General features: G+C 43.5%; 1 protein-coding gene across 1 annotated transcript in view; it reads right to left on the bottom strand.

Moving 5' to 3' along the window:
* Positions 1–14408, bottom strand: part of camsap2a (calmodulin regulated spectrin-associated protein family, member 2a) — a 45404-nt gene that overhangs the window by 5275 nt on the left and 25721 nt on the right. The window contains exons 7-14 of the mRNA XM_061078409.1: positions 13313–13452; positions 6086–6182; positions 5882–5978; positions 5600–5631; positions 5405–5474; positions 3199–5284; positions 1250–1386; positions 495–718 (exon numbers count right to left, since the gene is read on the bottom strand). Of these exons, the coding sequence (XP_060934392.1) occupies positions 495–718; positions 1250–1386; positions 3199–5284; positions 5405–5474; positions 5600–5631; positions 5882–5978; positions 6086–6182; positions 13313–13452 (2883 nt within the window). The remainder of the gene's footprint in view (positions 1–494; positions 719–1249; positions 1387–3198; positions 5285–5404; positions 5475–5599; positions 5632–5881; positions 5979–6085; positions 6183–13312; positions 13453–14408) is intronic.

Consider the following 14408-nt stretch of genomic DNA (forward strand, 5'->3'; position numbering starts at 1 on the left):
CGAATGAGCACAGCACCGGACCGGCCACTTGGGTTTGTGCCAACATCGTTACAGAGAAATGCAGCTTCAGCTCTGTGACTACGATTAACTCTCACATTAAACACACACAAAACTGATGTACATCCTGCAATACATGGTTAAATGTGTAGAAATACACACTCATATATGAGAACACATATAAAACACACTAGTGCTGCATTTCTCCTTCAGTATATTGGTGTTAAATTTGAATCTCTATAATTTTGTGTAAATGTTACAACACAAAAAACATTATTTCCTATTAGACTAAGATTTTACTTCAACCAGGTGAATGCTTAATTTAGATTTATACTTTTATTTGACATATTCAAGAAAAATCAGGACTATAATAGAAGAATAGCTGGTTGTATAAGATATATTCAAGTGGCACAAAGCAGCAGTGACAGCATGACACAGATTCGACAGACGGGATGACGTGGACCGCTCTGCCGGAGACGGGCCGTTTCCATGGTTACCTGTGGCAGCTCTGACAGGGGTTTTGGGGGAGTCCATGCTGTCGCGATGGATGGACTTGGGCCGGCCCCGCCTCTGCTTGGTGCCGCCCCCTGGTCGAGGTTTGATGACGGTGTCCATGTCCTGCATGAGCTTGAGCTGCTTCCTCCTGAGATACTCCTGTTTGATGAACTCCCTCCTGGACTTGTCCTCCTCCTTCCTGAGACGCTCCTCCTCTGCTTTCAATCTGAACGCACAGGGTTTGAGTTCAGGATGTTATGCACTTTTAACTTGCTTATTATTTTCTGCAGTGTAGTGGAGAACGTTATTTTGACGATTCAAAGATCAATCATCAGTTTGAGTATTTCAATTTTTTTAAATGTCTCTCTCTCTCTCAAAAGTAAAGATGTTCTGCTTTTCTTTCTCTTTTTAATCAATCCATCCATCCTACTACTCATCTCTACTGCTCATCCTTCGAGGGTCAGCTGACACTCACACCTACAGGATTCAAACCTGGAACCTCTCAGTCATGTCACCTTGGACTGTTAGTTTGCTAAATGAATGTCAGATTAAGACATTGATATATAAAGTACATGTTGTAGGAGCGAGTGTTTACTAAACTCTTTTCTTTTCAATATAACCTTACTGCAAGAAAAGTGTCCTGTTATTAGAGCGTGATGTGAAATGCTAGTTAATAAGAAAGATCACACAACACTGCATGGCCCTAATTGTGCGTTGAAAGCGCCTGTGGACTTATTCTCCTGACGTGTAAACATACCGAGCTTCCTCTTTCTTCTGCTCCAGCTCGGTGTCCAGCTGCATCTTCTTCTGCTGACTCTCCTTCTCCCTCCTCATCCTCTTCTCCAGCAGCGCCGCCCTCTTCTGGGCCATGTTCTCCTCGGGCTTCCCATCCTCCTGAGCCGTGGGGGGGGGGGAACAGAGCGGGTCAACTTCCACTGCTTCAGGTAAATGATGTTCTCAGCAGAGTAAGAACTCAGTGGCATTTGCAACCTCATAACATAATGTAAAACTGGTTTATCTACAGTTTATTAGGATCTTTTATGGTTGTGACACGCTGCAGCTAAAGAGGCTTATCTGAGTATTATGACTGTTTGATACTTTTATTCTTCTTATCTGATATGATGAATGAAATCTGAAACGTGATGCTGTGAAAGGTCACATGTTCTTTGTATAACCCCTTGTTTTGACGAATGTTGCGAATTCGCCTCAAACCCCATTCCGGTCTTTTTATCCCACTAATGCCTGATGGTGCAAATTCTACACATACCATGAAGGTATTGGTATTACTCTGCTGCCATCTAGTGGTCGGAGTGGAGAACACATACTAGCCCCTTGGTACTGTGCAGCAAAGTTATTTTGAGATATTAAGCTGTATTTGAAATACTGTGATGATAGAACAGCAATGATTTTATAGAAAGATATGTTGTTATTCAATTTCAAGCAAAAGCAGCATCAATTTAATAATCTACATACCAGAGACTGGAAAATTTGTTAAATTACGTTTATGCCCCATTATGCCTAATGTCGCTAATTTGTCTCATACCTAAATTTTATATCTATTGTATATGCTATATTGAAATTAACACTCTCCACTTAATTTAGAATCTGTATGACAGCCAAAAACACAAATAATATTTTTATATAATTGGAAATTAATTCAGGCAGTAAGGGGATAATTAAGGGAGATAGTGAAAATTATGAGATTCTTTGTTCTTTGGCAAAGAAATGTTTAAATTTGTATTAAATATATAAATGCAAGGTACAATTCGGTTTCGTCTCGATTTTTATTTCATGAATCATCTATAAGTTTCCACTCTCTGCATCTCTTCAGTCTAACACTTCTCTGACCCTGCTTTTCCACAGCTGGGCCTGAATTATTCACAACAGCCCCAGTTTTCTGACCTACATCGGAGCTCAGACAGCGGCGAGCGAACCGACATAAATGAGGAAGATTACACTCGTCTCCCAGTCAAGATTTCCGGAACCAATCTTCATCTTGTGTCAGGAACATGTTCGGTTGCTGATAAAAACAAACATGGCTGCCCTGAGGTTCAAATGTGTAATTTCTTTTTCTACCGAGCTGCACCAACATATTTTAAGGCCTCTAGTGATTTTGTGCGGCTGTAGCCTGGAGGCTGCACGCTATGGTTTTTATTATTTATGATGCTGCTTCTATGTTTTAGCTTTTCCTTTTACCATGAGTGATATTATTGTCTGCGTTTTTATTCTGTGCTTTTCACTTGTTGAGCAAATGGGATGCAACAAATGTATATGATTAATCAAATCTAGACAAAATATATATTTTTATTAAACTGTGTACGGAGCCACAAAAAGGGTCAAGTGGAGACTGATTGCTATTGCATTCCCTCACTAAAGTGTTGTGTTACCTTGCGATACAATTGGGTTTTCTCGCAATAGTATCGCAAAGTAACTCAAAGGTATTGCCAGAGAATGCAAAACATGTTGCCTGGGGTAAGTGAACGCAAAAGTGATCCTCCCAAAATTTTTAGCAATTACTCCTTGGGTGCTCTGTACTTCATTGAAAGAATTCTGTAATATACTGTACATTATTTAGCTTTTGTGCAAATCATTTTCTTTGTTTTTAAATCGAGAAGATGCAACAAAACATCTATAGTGAGCAGAAATAAAGCAATGGAATCAGAAAACACTCCTCCATTTAATATGGGGACAGAAACAACAACCTACCTTGAAGAAGAAACCGCGACCCCTCCTCTGCTCCTCCTCTGGGCCGTCCACATCTCCCTGCTGCATATCCAAACCATCATCCAGTGTCAGGTCCTCCAGCGTCTTCCCCACTAACAGTGGAACCTCGATCAGGTTGCTCTTGGCTTGACCCGAGGCTTCTGGCTGGGTAGGGATCTCAGTAGGTGTCACCGTGAAGGTCTCCACCACAGGGTGGGCCAGAACATCTACAGCTGACTTCTGAACAGCGGGTTTCTGGTCAACTTTCTCCATGTCGGCGATCTCGGATTGGCTGTGTGCCGCCGTTTCCTGGGTTTTGGCGTTTGAATCTACTTTTGTTTGCTTTATTTTGTTCTGCAGGCTCGGGGAGGTAGGGGGTGAGTGGGCTACACAAATACTGGCAATCTCCCTCTCTGGGGAAAGGAGGAGATCCGCCTCCTTGTCTTTCTCTCCATCTGGGGCCACTGTCTCTGGATTGACACGCGCCGGTTTCTCCCCCATGTAAACAAAGGTACTCGCCAAAGGCTGGCAGGGAGAAAACCGCCGCAGCCTCGGGATGCTGTCCACAGACTGCGGGGCGTTCAGGACCCGGTTGAAGGGGGTCAGCTTGAGCTCGGTGGGACGGGGGGTGCGAGGACTGCGCGAGTGGAAGGAGGCCGATTTGCGCTTGATGCTGGTTGGAGAGCGGTGGGTGGAACGAGGGGAGTCGGCGGGAGAGGAGGGTCCTGAGGAGCGGGTGACAGCTCGGTGCTTTTGTGGCGAGGGGTCGGTGAACGGAGGAGCGACCACCCACGCCTGCTGATGCTGCTGCTCCCTCATGGCCATGATGACCTCCTGCTGCTGAGCCAGGCGCTGCATCTCGGTCTGGAGGAAGGCCAGCGAGTGGTTGAGCTTATCGATGGACCGTGTGTACTCTGTGAGGTCCACTTCGGTCAGCTGAGCCGGGCTTTGTCCTCCCTCCTCTCCTGCTCCTGGTGACTTTGTCCAGCAGGAGGCTGTGTTGCTTTGCTCCGCCCCATCGGGTGTGTCGGCCTTGCTCCTCCCGAATTTAAAGACGGGACTTGCTGCCTTTCCTTCTCCCTCAACTTTGCCTCCCTCCTCACCGCTCGCAGCGCCGTCCCCTTTCCTCTTCACCACATTGAGGAACGCCGAGTGACCCGTCTTCTGCCGGTGCCTGGTAAAAGCAGCCTCCACTTTCTTCTTCTGCGCTTCGATGGCTTTCCGTTTCTCCTCCAGCCTCATCCTCAGCTGCACCATCTCCGTAGCCATGACTTGAGCGGGGTCATTGGGTGGAAGCTGGACAGGCGTGGGCGACGCCCGGACAGTAGGGGGCGCCGGGGTCTGCTGGTGGACGGGGCTGTGCTCAGGGGTCGGCGCCCAGGAGACGGATAACGGGAGGCCAAACTCGGAGCCCTCGGGCGTGGTCTTGAGCGAGCCCCTGCCGGAGTCTGGCGCCGATGGATTGATCTTCTTGAACTTATGCTCGGCAAAGTTGGTCAGCTTCGTTCCTGAGGGGGATTTGCTCTGGCTGCTCGGGCATGGGCTCGGCGTGTCCATGTCCAGCTCCATGTTCACGGAGTCTTTCAAAGAGGAATCCTCGTCTAGCATGTCCTCTGTTCGGAGCTGGACGCCTGTGTCCAGCCCTGTGGTGTCTGTGGTGCTCGAGGGTCCTTTGGAGTCCAACTCTGACACCGGCTCTAAGCCACCGGCGCCCTGTCCCTGACTGTGGAGGAAGAAACCGCTGTTGATACCCTCCACCGGGGGCCTGCTGGGACTGTGGATAATCTGAAGGGCCTCCTCGATGGAGGGAGCTGTTGCCATGGCGCCCTCGTGTCCACTGGGAAAAGCTCGCCTGCTGGGTTCCGCACCAGCTAGGCTGTCTGGGCAGCCCTCCTCCTCGATGCCAATGCTCTGACCGTTCACCGGCTGGAAGGACAAGTTGCGCTTCATTCCTCTGGGCAGGCTGTGGACCTTGAAACCGGAGCCGTCGTCGGTGCTGACAGACCTGACCATGCCTCGTGTGGAGGCAGTGGGACCAGAGTCCTCTCTGTCAAAGGGGATGTCAAAAGACACTCCGTAAGGCCCGGACCTGAACACAGGCACAAAAAGGAACGATATGATTAACTTTTTATAGTAACATATTTGAAAAGGTTATTTAAGGAGAGACACTTGGGGATATGATATATTTTGAAACAGCATTATAACCGACCTCTTCTCTTTGGGCCAGGTGCCGAGGTTTCCATCAACAAAAGACATTGAGGTCGACTTCCTCATGTCTCCTGCAGGAAAGAAGAATACAAGGTAAGACTCAGAGAGCGGCTATGTGCCTTAGAAATCACACTGTAGTATTTAAACGTAATGGTAGGATTTTGAGTAAGAGTAAATAAATCTTTCCAAAAATCACCTGAGTTTTTAGGCTGAGGTCGGAGGGGCAAACTAGAGAAGGACAGAAAGAAAATGAAAAATGTTATACATTTTAATATATATGCTTACGATATATATTTAATATGGTTATTTGTCTTTTTAGCTTTAATTTGTTCAGATAAGGATTTTGACAATCAGTCCCACAACCAGCATAAAGAAATTGATCAAAGAGCAGCTCTTTGCTAATGTGTTTTTAGAAATTCATACATCAGATAATTCATTTTATAAAGTGTCACATAAATAAAACATAATTTCAACATACCTGACTCTTTCGGGACTGGGGGGTCTTTCCAGGAAGCTTCTCTTGGTTGCCTTGGAGATGGGGATGGCTGGTATATTCTTCAACAAGGATAATGTTTCTGAGGTGATACAACAGAGATGATCAAATATGAGCATGTGTATGTTTCATGTGCACCAAGGCACGATACTGATGCTGCTCTTGCTTGAATGCAGTACTTCTACTTGCCTGTGCCTTCGCTGTCCAGCAGTCTCGGTTTCACAAAGGACGGCTTGACCACCTCGAACCACGAAAAAAGCTCTGCCATGAACACCAGGTAGTTATTCTGGAGGAGAAAATAATGAAGCTGTGTCACATTCGATCATTTAGCTCAACAAGATAAATGTTGCCACCGACTAATTCTGGAAGTGGGCTAGACCAACTGCTTTGTGCTTATTTCTCCAGCAGGTGTCTCTGTTGACCCCCCCACCGATACGAGTAATATATAAATATCTTCCAGTCTGCGTATAAATAATTCACCAACCTCGCTCCATTTCAGAGAATCCTCTCAAGAACTAGAACAATCTACAGTGCAGAAGTTTATGAAGGAATATATATTTTTCACGCTTTTCAGCAAATATAACATTGCTAAATGAGTGAGGTTTGTTTGATCGAAGTTGTTTCCTTCCTGACTCATTCCACAGACACACTTGGGTAACTAGGTGACATGGTAACATGGCTTTTCACATGCTAGGGATAAGCCAATCATCCACTTAGTAAATAATGTTCAGCAGACCTGTGGTAGTTGAGAGGAGCGATTAAGGCATTGACCTAATTTATAGATTATTTCTATTTTATAAAATAGAGGTCAGATTTGTTATTGTTCAGCAGGTAAAGCACCAGCCAGCCTGAACGAGACAAGTGGGATCCGCTGGAGGGATTTGAACCATGGCTGTTCCGGGTCCTGTCAAAGAATCAGGTCAACGTACAGTCAGAGGTCGAGCTGCTGCTGAGGACTGAGGACTGCAAAGATATCCACCTGACAGTCATTGTACCCATGAGGTTTCTTATGAATGTTAGATGCTTATTTTCTAGGTAAAGATGTGTGAACTGTGAGACTATAACATTTGTTTACTAGAGTAATGCACAAGTAAAAGAATAACGAAGAAACGCCACATGGTTCATGGTAAAGCCGGCATTTCCTTTTATTGCCCTTTTTGCAAGTGCTGTAAAAAAACATTCCAATTCAGCCTCATGTTTAGTTTGAGTTTTGGGTTTTTTTACTCACATTTTTAGTCCCAACTGTTCCTAATTGCTCTGCTTGTGCTAAATAAATATCATTATCTTGATAAATTGCAGACATACACACACACACACACAATATATCTCATCATCAATTAAACATGCTTTCAGAATCAATTCTTCACCAACAATCAGGCCAATCTCATCAGTTTTTTATGGTGAACATCCCGGCACTCACTCACAGATGCACATGCGTGTGTCATTGCAAAAACGAGTGCAGTGAAGCAGGGACGACCTTGAGGAAACACGCTCCCTCCCCGACCTCAGCACCTGGTCTCCAGACAAAGACAATGCTGCTCAGCTCAGCTCTACAGATTTCTGATTCACCTCATCAGCAACATTTCACTCGCCTAGACACACACTAGCACACCGACACCAACACACACACACACTCTAGCACACACACACACCCCTTAAGCCCCAAAACTGCAGCCCAAAAGCTCACCAGGAGGGGCAGAGGCAATTAACACCAGAAACACTCATCTCCCTGGAGTGTTACTGCAGCATTTTTACATTTGTCCCCCTCTTTTGTCTTCACCTCCCACGTGCAGAGCTGCAAAAGTCTGAGAAGCTGCACGTGTCTGTGACAGAATCTCATTCAGGTGGAGGAGGAAGTGGAGCACATCGAACAAAAGTGATTCTAGTCAGGTAGCAAAATATCGAATTATCGTCTTTACATGCAAACTGAACAGATGCAGTTTAAATCTTTTATTAGGGGGTCAGTTAAAAGTGTGTCATCCTCCTTTTCAACCCATTTTCTGTTCCTTTATGTGGTTGAACACAGATTTTCAAACAACAGTGAAGCTGTGGTTACCTTAGTCTGTTCAGCATTTGAAGAACTCCCATGGTTAAGATGGAAAAAAAGAAGGAAGAGACCCAGAGAGACAACAACCTCCTCTCTTCTGCTCAGTCCAGACTGGTGGCTGTAATCCACCCTCACTTCTCTCTTCCCATCTGTGCATCCGACTACTACTGACACACCAGGTGTGAGGGTGTATCGCTTAATACCCCCCCGTCAGCAGCCACTACGTCCCCACTGACCGGCGTTTCTACCTCGTGGGCTGCAGCGTTGCCAGATCCCAGCGTCAGACTGTGTCACTCTTAGAATGAAAACAGGAACCTGATTGGTGATCACTAAGAGCTCACAGGAGGAGGGAGGGGGGATAATTCACCCTGGGGGAAGGGCATAAACAGCACACACGTACCATGCGTGCACACACTCACACACACCATTTAACGTTTTAACGCACTGGCTGTATGAAAACCTCACATGCTTGCAAATACAAAACAGCAGGTCCCACTCCTGCAAAACTGTATTATCCCACTCGGCAAGACACAAGGACCCACAGACACCCTGAGCGTCCGCAGGGCATTAATGTCAACAATCACTGGGCCAGAAGGTTGATTAAAGGATCTAGGTCCTGCACACAGACTCACTGCAATCTGGAAAAACCCACGATGTACTGCCAAGTTAATCAGGCTGCCCTCAGCTGCCCGTCATAAAAACAGTTTACGCTCTAAGAGCAGAAAAAGGAAATATTAAAACATCTAAGAGAGGCCAGAGAAGAACTGAAGGAACGTATCATGATATATTCTAGAACCCTAAATAACCCCTGCTCCTCTTATTTGCTTGTGATCTAGGAACTGAGGTCTTTCTATTTCTATATAAAAGTATATCAGTAAATAGGAAATAGCTCATCATATTACTGCTGCACAACCCAGTGGAACACATACATCCCTCATTGCTGATATGCTGTAAATACATGATGTATGTGTGTTAACTGCCTCCATCACAGAAACCTCAGCATGTCCACTGAACAAAATATAAGTAATTAGGCAAAAACCCAAAGCCGGTGAATTTCATTTCTCCTCCTCCTCCTCGGATCCACAGATGGCAATTTAGATGGGCTGTGAATTAATTAGACAAAGAGCCAGTAGATGGGAGTGTGTTGACATGATTCACTGTCCCCGTGTCCATTAGGAAGGGATGGCTTTCAGTAGTGTTCGGAGGTTTAGGGGGTTGGGATCTATTGTCTCTTATTGATGCACAATGCACATGAGCATAATGCGGACTGAAGCTTCATACTCTCACTTCCCATTTTCTGCACCTACTGAATGTCTGTGTCTTCAGATAATATGATAAAGTGTCTGAATCACATCAGCTTCAGTTTGCTCATCGTGTTTAAATTGAACTGAGGTGTCTCCTCCAAGGATTATCTGTCAGGTTTCCTTTCATTTTTCTTTTCAACATCTCCGTGTTGTTGCTGCTCAGCCTTTACTTTGTCATTAGGATTATTATTTTTTGATTGTTGGTCCGACAGAACAAAGTCCTGGTAAATGATAATAGTTATTTAATTACAATCCATAGAAAACTCAATCAGTCAATAAATCTGCAGATGAATCAATCACAATTTCAATGTCATATAGTCCTTAATATAGTTCAGTCTCCTTATGAAACCATATTTGAATTCATAAGATTCGAGACCTTTTTGGGGAATCTGAGATAAATTACACACACTCATCATATTAGTCCTATAATATTCAAGTTTGATTGTTTAATTTTATAAAAAAATTGTAAATTATGTGAAATCAATTGAAATGTTGAAAATTGCTCTATTCCACATGTTTAAATGGAACTGGATCAATACCTTTATCGTCACCCACATTTTATGAGTTCTTCCTTGACCATTACTGCATCCTTCCAGTTGTGTGGTAATCCATCCAGTAGTTTTTGTCTAATCTTGTTTATAATCAAAGCAACAGACAAACAGACAGGGGTGAAACACAACCTCCTTTTAGACGTTATAATCTCCAATTGGATCTGATGGGAGAACAAGCGCCTAGACGCTTTCAGCCAAGTGTGATATTTGTCACTGTTGTGTGTTTGTCTGTGTTTGTTTGTGTGCACATGTTTCAGTGACGTACAAGTCTAAACACGTCTCCTCTCTCTCCTTTCCCACCTCAGCCTCCTCTCTAAACTCTGTTATTATCACATATCCTTGTCTCCTCTCTACCGTTTCCCATTTCTCCTGCTTCAGCACCTCCCGTCTCCTCCCCTCCCATGTGACATCTCAGCTCCATCTCTATAATAAGGTCTTCATTAGTATGAAGGGCCACGACGTGCAGTCTACCTGGAAACTGGGTCAAGGTTGCTGACTCTGACTGGTTCAGTGTGTGATGCAGTTCTGCTGCTGTGCTGTTTATCCCCTGTGAAGTCGGTGTCAGCAAAAACACTGATACATGCTGGTTCACACGACTCAGTTACATTCCTACCATGTTGTGTGTTAAGCTGGTGTATGTGAGCTTTGGGATGATCCGTTTCTGTTAAGCAATCTGAGAAGAAAATGTTTTTATATACAGCATGTTACTAGAACATTAGTACAAATATTAATATGGCTGGGCCTGTTACTGATCACCTGCTATTTGACTAGTTTTATATTATTTAAAGATTGTTGAGTGAAGTGTTCTACTTTTTCCTCTGTTATTGCTTCTATTGCCCATTGTTTGTTTGTCTATCGGCGACCAGGATTACTCAAAAACTACTGGATTGATTTCCATGAGATGGTGGCAGGATGGTGCATGTGACAGGGGAAGGGCAATTCAATTATGAAGCAAACCCAGGAATTGTTTTTCACCCTCGTCTTCAGATGAAAACATGAAATGTGATTTGCATCGGCACCAAAAACAATTCATATTGTTAACTGAAATATAAGGACTATTAGATTTCTCATCAATGCCCAGAAAGTTATCACATATTAAAAGTTAAGGATAGAAACACGGCTAAATGACTGATGAATGCTGATGTTTGGCTAGTGACCTTTATTTTATCTGCTGCGATCATCAGTCCTGCAGCAGAGGACGAGCTGAGGTGACAGGCAGGCAAAGTCAAACTCATCCAGACGCATCAACTCTTTTTAACAACGAATGCAGCTCTCAGGCAAAAAACACATTTAGACAGACACACAAGAACTGGGAAAAAATACACAACACCAAACCACCAGACAAATGCTACCATATCCAGACTGTGGTAGCCGTAATGATTTTTTTTTAACAGAAACTGTGGACTTGAGTGGCAATTAAAGCTACTTTATGAAAATGTCAAATTCCCTGTAGCAACACAATCAAATGCCGTATATGTGCACACAGCAACTGACCAAGAATACAAATCTATAAAAAAATGCCAAAGTTACAAAGAAACATTTCTGCGCCATTAAAAGGTGAAGCACTCGTTTTGATGTGTGCAAGCTTTTCTAAAAAAAATAAGAGACATTTTTCCCCTTTAGTGAAAGTACTGAAAGTGAGGTGTGTCTTAAAAAGAAAGAAGAATAAGGGAAGGAGAAGGAAAACTAGACAGAGGAGTAGAGCTGGAAATCGTCCTTTTTTTGAGACAGAAAGCAATTCAGCACTTTGTCATCTCTGCCAGTGAAAAACAATAAAGTTTTCTGACTTAATAGCTGTCAAGTTTTATTGTGGTGAGAAAGAAAGAAAAGTAGGACAGGGCGTGACTTTACTGTGAAATACAGTGTCCTTGCTCTTTCTCTGCAACATGAACTGCAGCAGCATCACACATTTATATACCATGAAACTGCAAATCAATAACCCCATATCACACATACACGCACAGGGGTGGCATGGACGTCACAAGAGAAGTGTGGGAATGAACACAAGATAAAGTGAGAGAGATGGAGTGAGTCAGTGAGAGAAGCACGGTGACTGATAGAGACAGATCAGGGACAGAGAGACAGAGAAGGATGGGACAAAATGTGACTCATAGAAACAAAAATTAAACAGGGTAAAGAAAGACGGGCGAGTTTGAAACGAAAATGAGAATGAGAATGAGAAGAAAACTAGTAAAGAAAGACAAGGAAGGAAATAATTGACCAGGAATGAAAGGTAAATGGAAGAAAGAAAAGAGAGAGCGTGAGAAAAGACATGTTAGGAGAGCAGGCTGAGTGCAGCTCTCCGAACTTGTGGTCGCTGAAGACAGAATAGTTGGGAGTGATGGTTTTTCCACAGCATGAGTCACCACACTGACCAACAGAGCTGCTCCTCTCTCCTGTTTCATTCAGCCTCTCTAACTGGATACTGTGCCATCTGCTTCTCTAATTTGTTAAGTCAAAACTCCGTGAATGAAATTACCCAAATGGGATTTGTTTCGGCTTATGGAAACAACCATTAACTTCACATTTGGTCGTTTGGATTTGTGTGTAATTCTGTAAATGTGCCAACTAAGACCTGCACTTGATCTTTTTTTCCGCTTATTTGGATTTTGAGTTTAAGAACAGGGTGAATGAGGTCACAGTTTTGGTGTTTTTTCCACTACCTACCATTGGCATGTAACTCATTTCTGTTGACACACACATACAGGCTACAGTTCCAGTGTCTTAGTAGTTCAGCTTTGTAAATATCACATATTTCTCCGAGACTGTAACAACTCTTACAAACTGACTTTCAGAGCAATTTCAGAGGGAATGTCTCGATGCCGACCAGACAGGATTAGTTTCATAAAACATCTGTCAGGTCGGAGCTTTTCCAGGATGTCATGTGACATACTTTTTCTCTGCACATTTTGAGACTTAGAAAGAACAGAAAGTGGCTCAAAGCTCAAATGACCAAACCAGCTGCTGCCTCAAAATACAAACTCTCTCACAGGGAAATAAATTTAACAACAAGAATATCACTCAGCAGAGTGCATCCCTCAGCCAAGGCCCAGTTCCCTTGAATTCAATCAATTCACACACTCATAGTTATCAAGACTTTAAATCAACATTCATGAATTATTGATAAAAATAATGAACTGGATCCACCCCTGATCCGGATCAACACTAAAACTGAAAGGGTTCTTCTCTGACCTATCACACACCCTTCCACTACCAAGTTCCTTGGAAATCCATTAAGTTAATAAAAAACTAACAAAGAGACAGACTGGTGAAATCATGCCCTCCTTCGTGGAGTTAATGGATACAATTTACAAAGGATTTAAACATATTCTAAAAAGTATAAATTATTAAACATCTCTAAACTGATGGTTCCGATCTGTAAAAAAAAAGCCTTTTCTTCACTTACTTACCAACTAAACTTAAAAGGTTTAAGGCAGGATGAAATGTCAAATATAATAGTTGACATTTAAATTGTGGAAACTCAAACGTTCTGTGCAGTAGAGTTGACGGGTACCTTGATGGTGGAGGAGGCGTACAGCATGTCCTCCAGGCTGAAGTGGCAGCAGCTGTTCAGGTTGTCTTTGCAGAAGTCCTGAATGAGCTGCAGGTTGTGGAGCCGATCGGCCAGCGTCATGTTCTCCTTCAGACACACATCTGGTGGGGGGGCAGAGGGAGCCATCGTGAGTCAGGGTCAGGGTGGTCAAAGGAAACGCTCTAAGTAAAGGGGCTCTGGTTGTAAAGTGCTGCTGCTGGTGATGCTATGAGCAGAGATGTGTGAAAAAGAGTGTTGGGGATATTTCATTTAAGAGCTGCTGAGGTGTAATGGTTTGTAGATGACCGACCAATCACGACTGGGTCACATCAACCAGTGGGTGGAGCCGTGAGTTAATGCATTTAAAGATGTTGACTGATTGATCTGTTGTTCTCCTTTTGTTTTCAGTTCAGATGAGTGAGTGTGTGAGTTCAGCTCATTGTCGTTATATCAGCAGGGTGATGTGATTGTGTGGAGGCTGATCTTTGATCATATAACTGAAGCTTGGAGGTGAACAAAGTGACACAACTCTGGATCAATCACTGTAACTCTAACTGCATTACCTGGAGTAATATTTAAGTATTTATCACAGAACATTTATGAGAAAACCGCTCAGGTTATGTTTCTAAAGTTACTGGAATCAAAAACAAGTCATTACTTTCCACTCAAGTTTCATCGAACAGCGAAAAAAGGAGAAGAAAAAAAATTTGGAAGGTTGAAAGAATCAACAACTACAGTTTTAGTTTTAATTTAGTTTTTCAAAAGACCTTGTCCTCTTTTGCATTTTGTTGCAGTACCTGCAGATGACCAGCAAAACACCACATTCAACTCTTAAACCACTCAAAATCTAGGGCTGTATGTGAGAATGCAAATGTGCAAGTCAGTTGCTCTGCACATCTCCTGCCAGGCCCCAAGTTAAATGTATGAGTGAGCCCCTGTGAGAATACAGCAGGGAAATGTTTGCAGTGAGGAGTCTGAAGACGTCAACTTGAAAAGACAATGAGACGATAAGGGCCGACAGCAGTGTCGATGTGCTAATAACACAAACACGTGATTGCCACAGTGGAGTTCATGCGTC

Source organism: Limanda limanda, chromosome 9, assembly GCF_963576545.1.
Source record: "Limanda limanda chromosome 9, fLimLim1.1, whole genome shotgun sequence".
NCBI classification, from domain to species: domain Eukaryota; kingdom Metazoa; phylum Chordata; class Actinopteri; order Pleuronectiformes; family Pleuronectidae; genus Limanda; species Limanda limanda.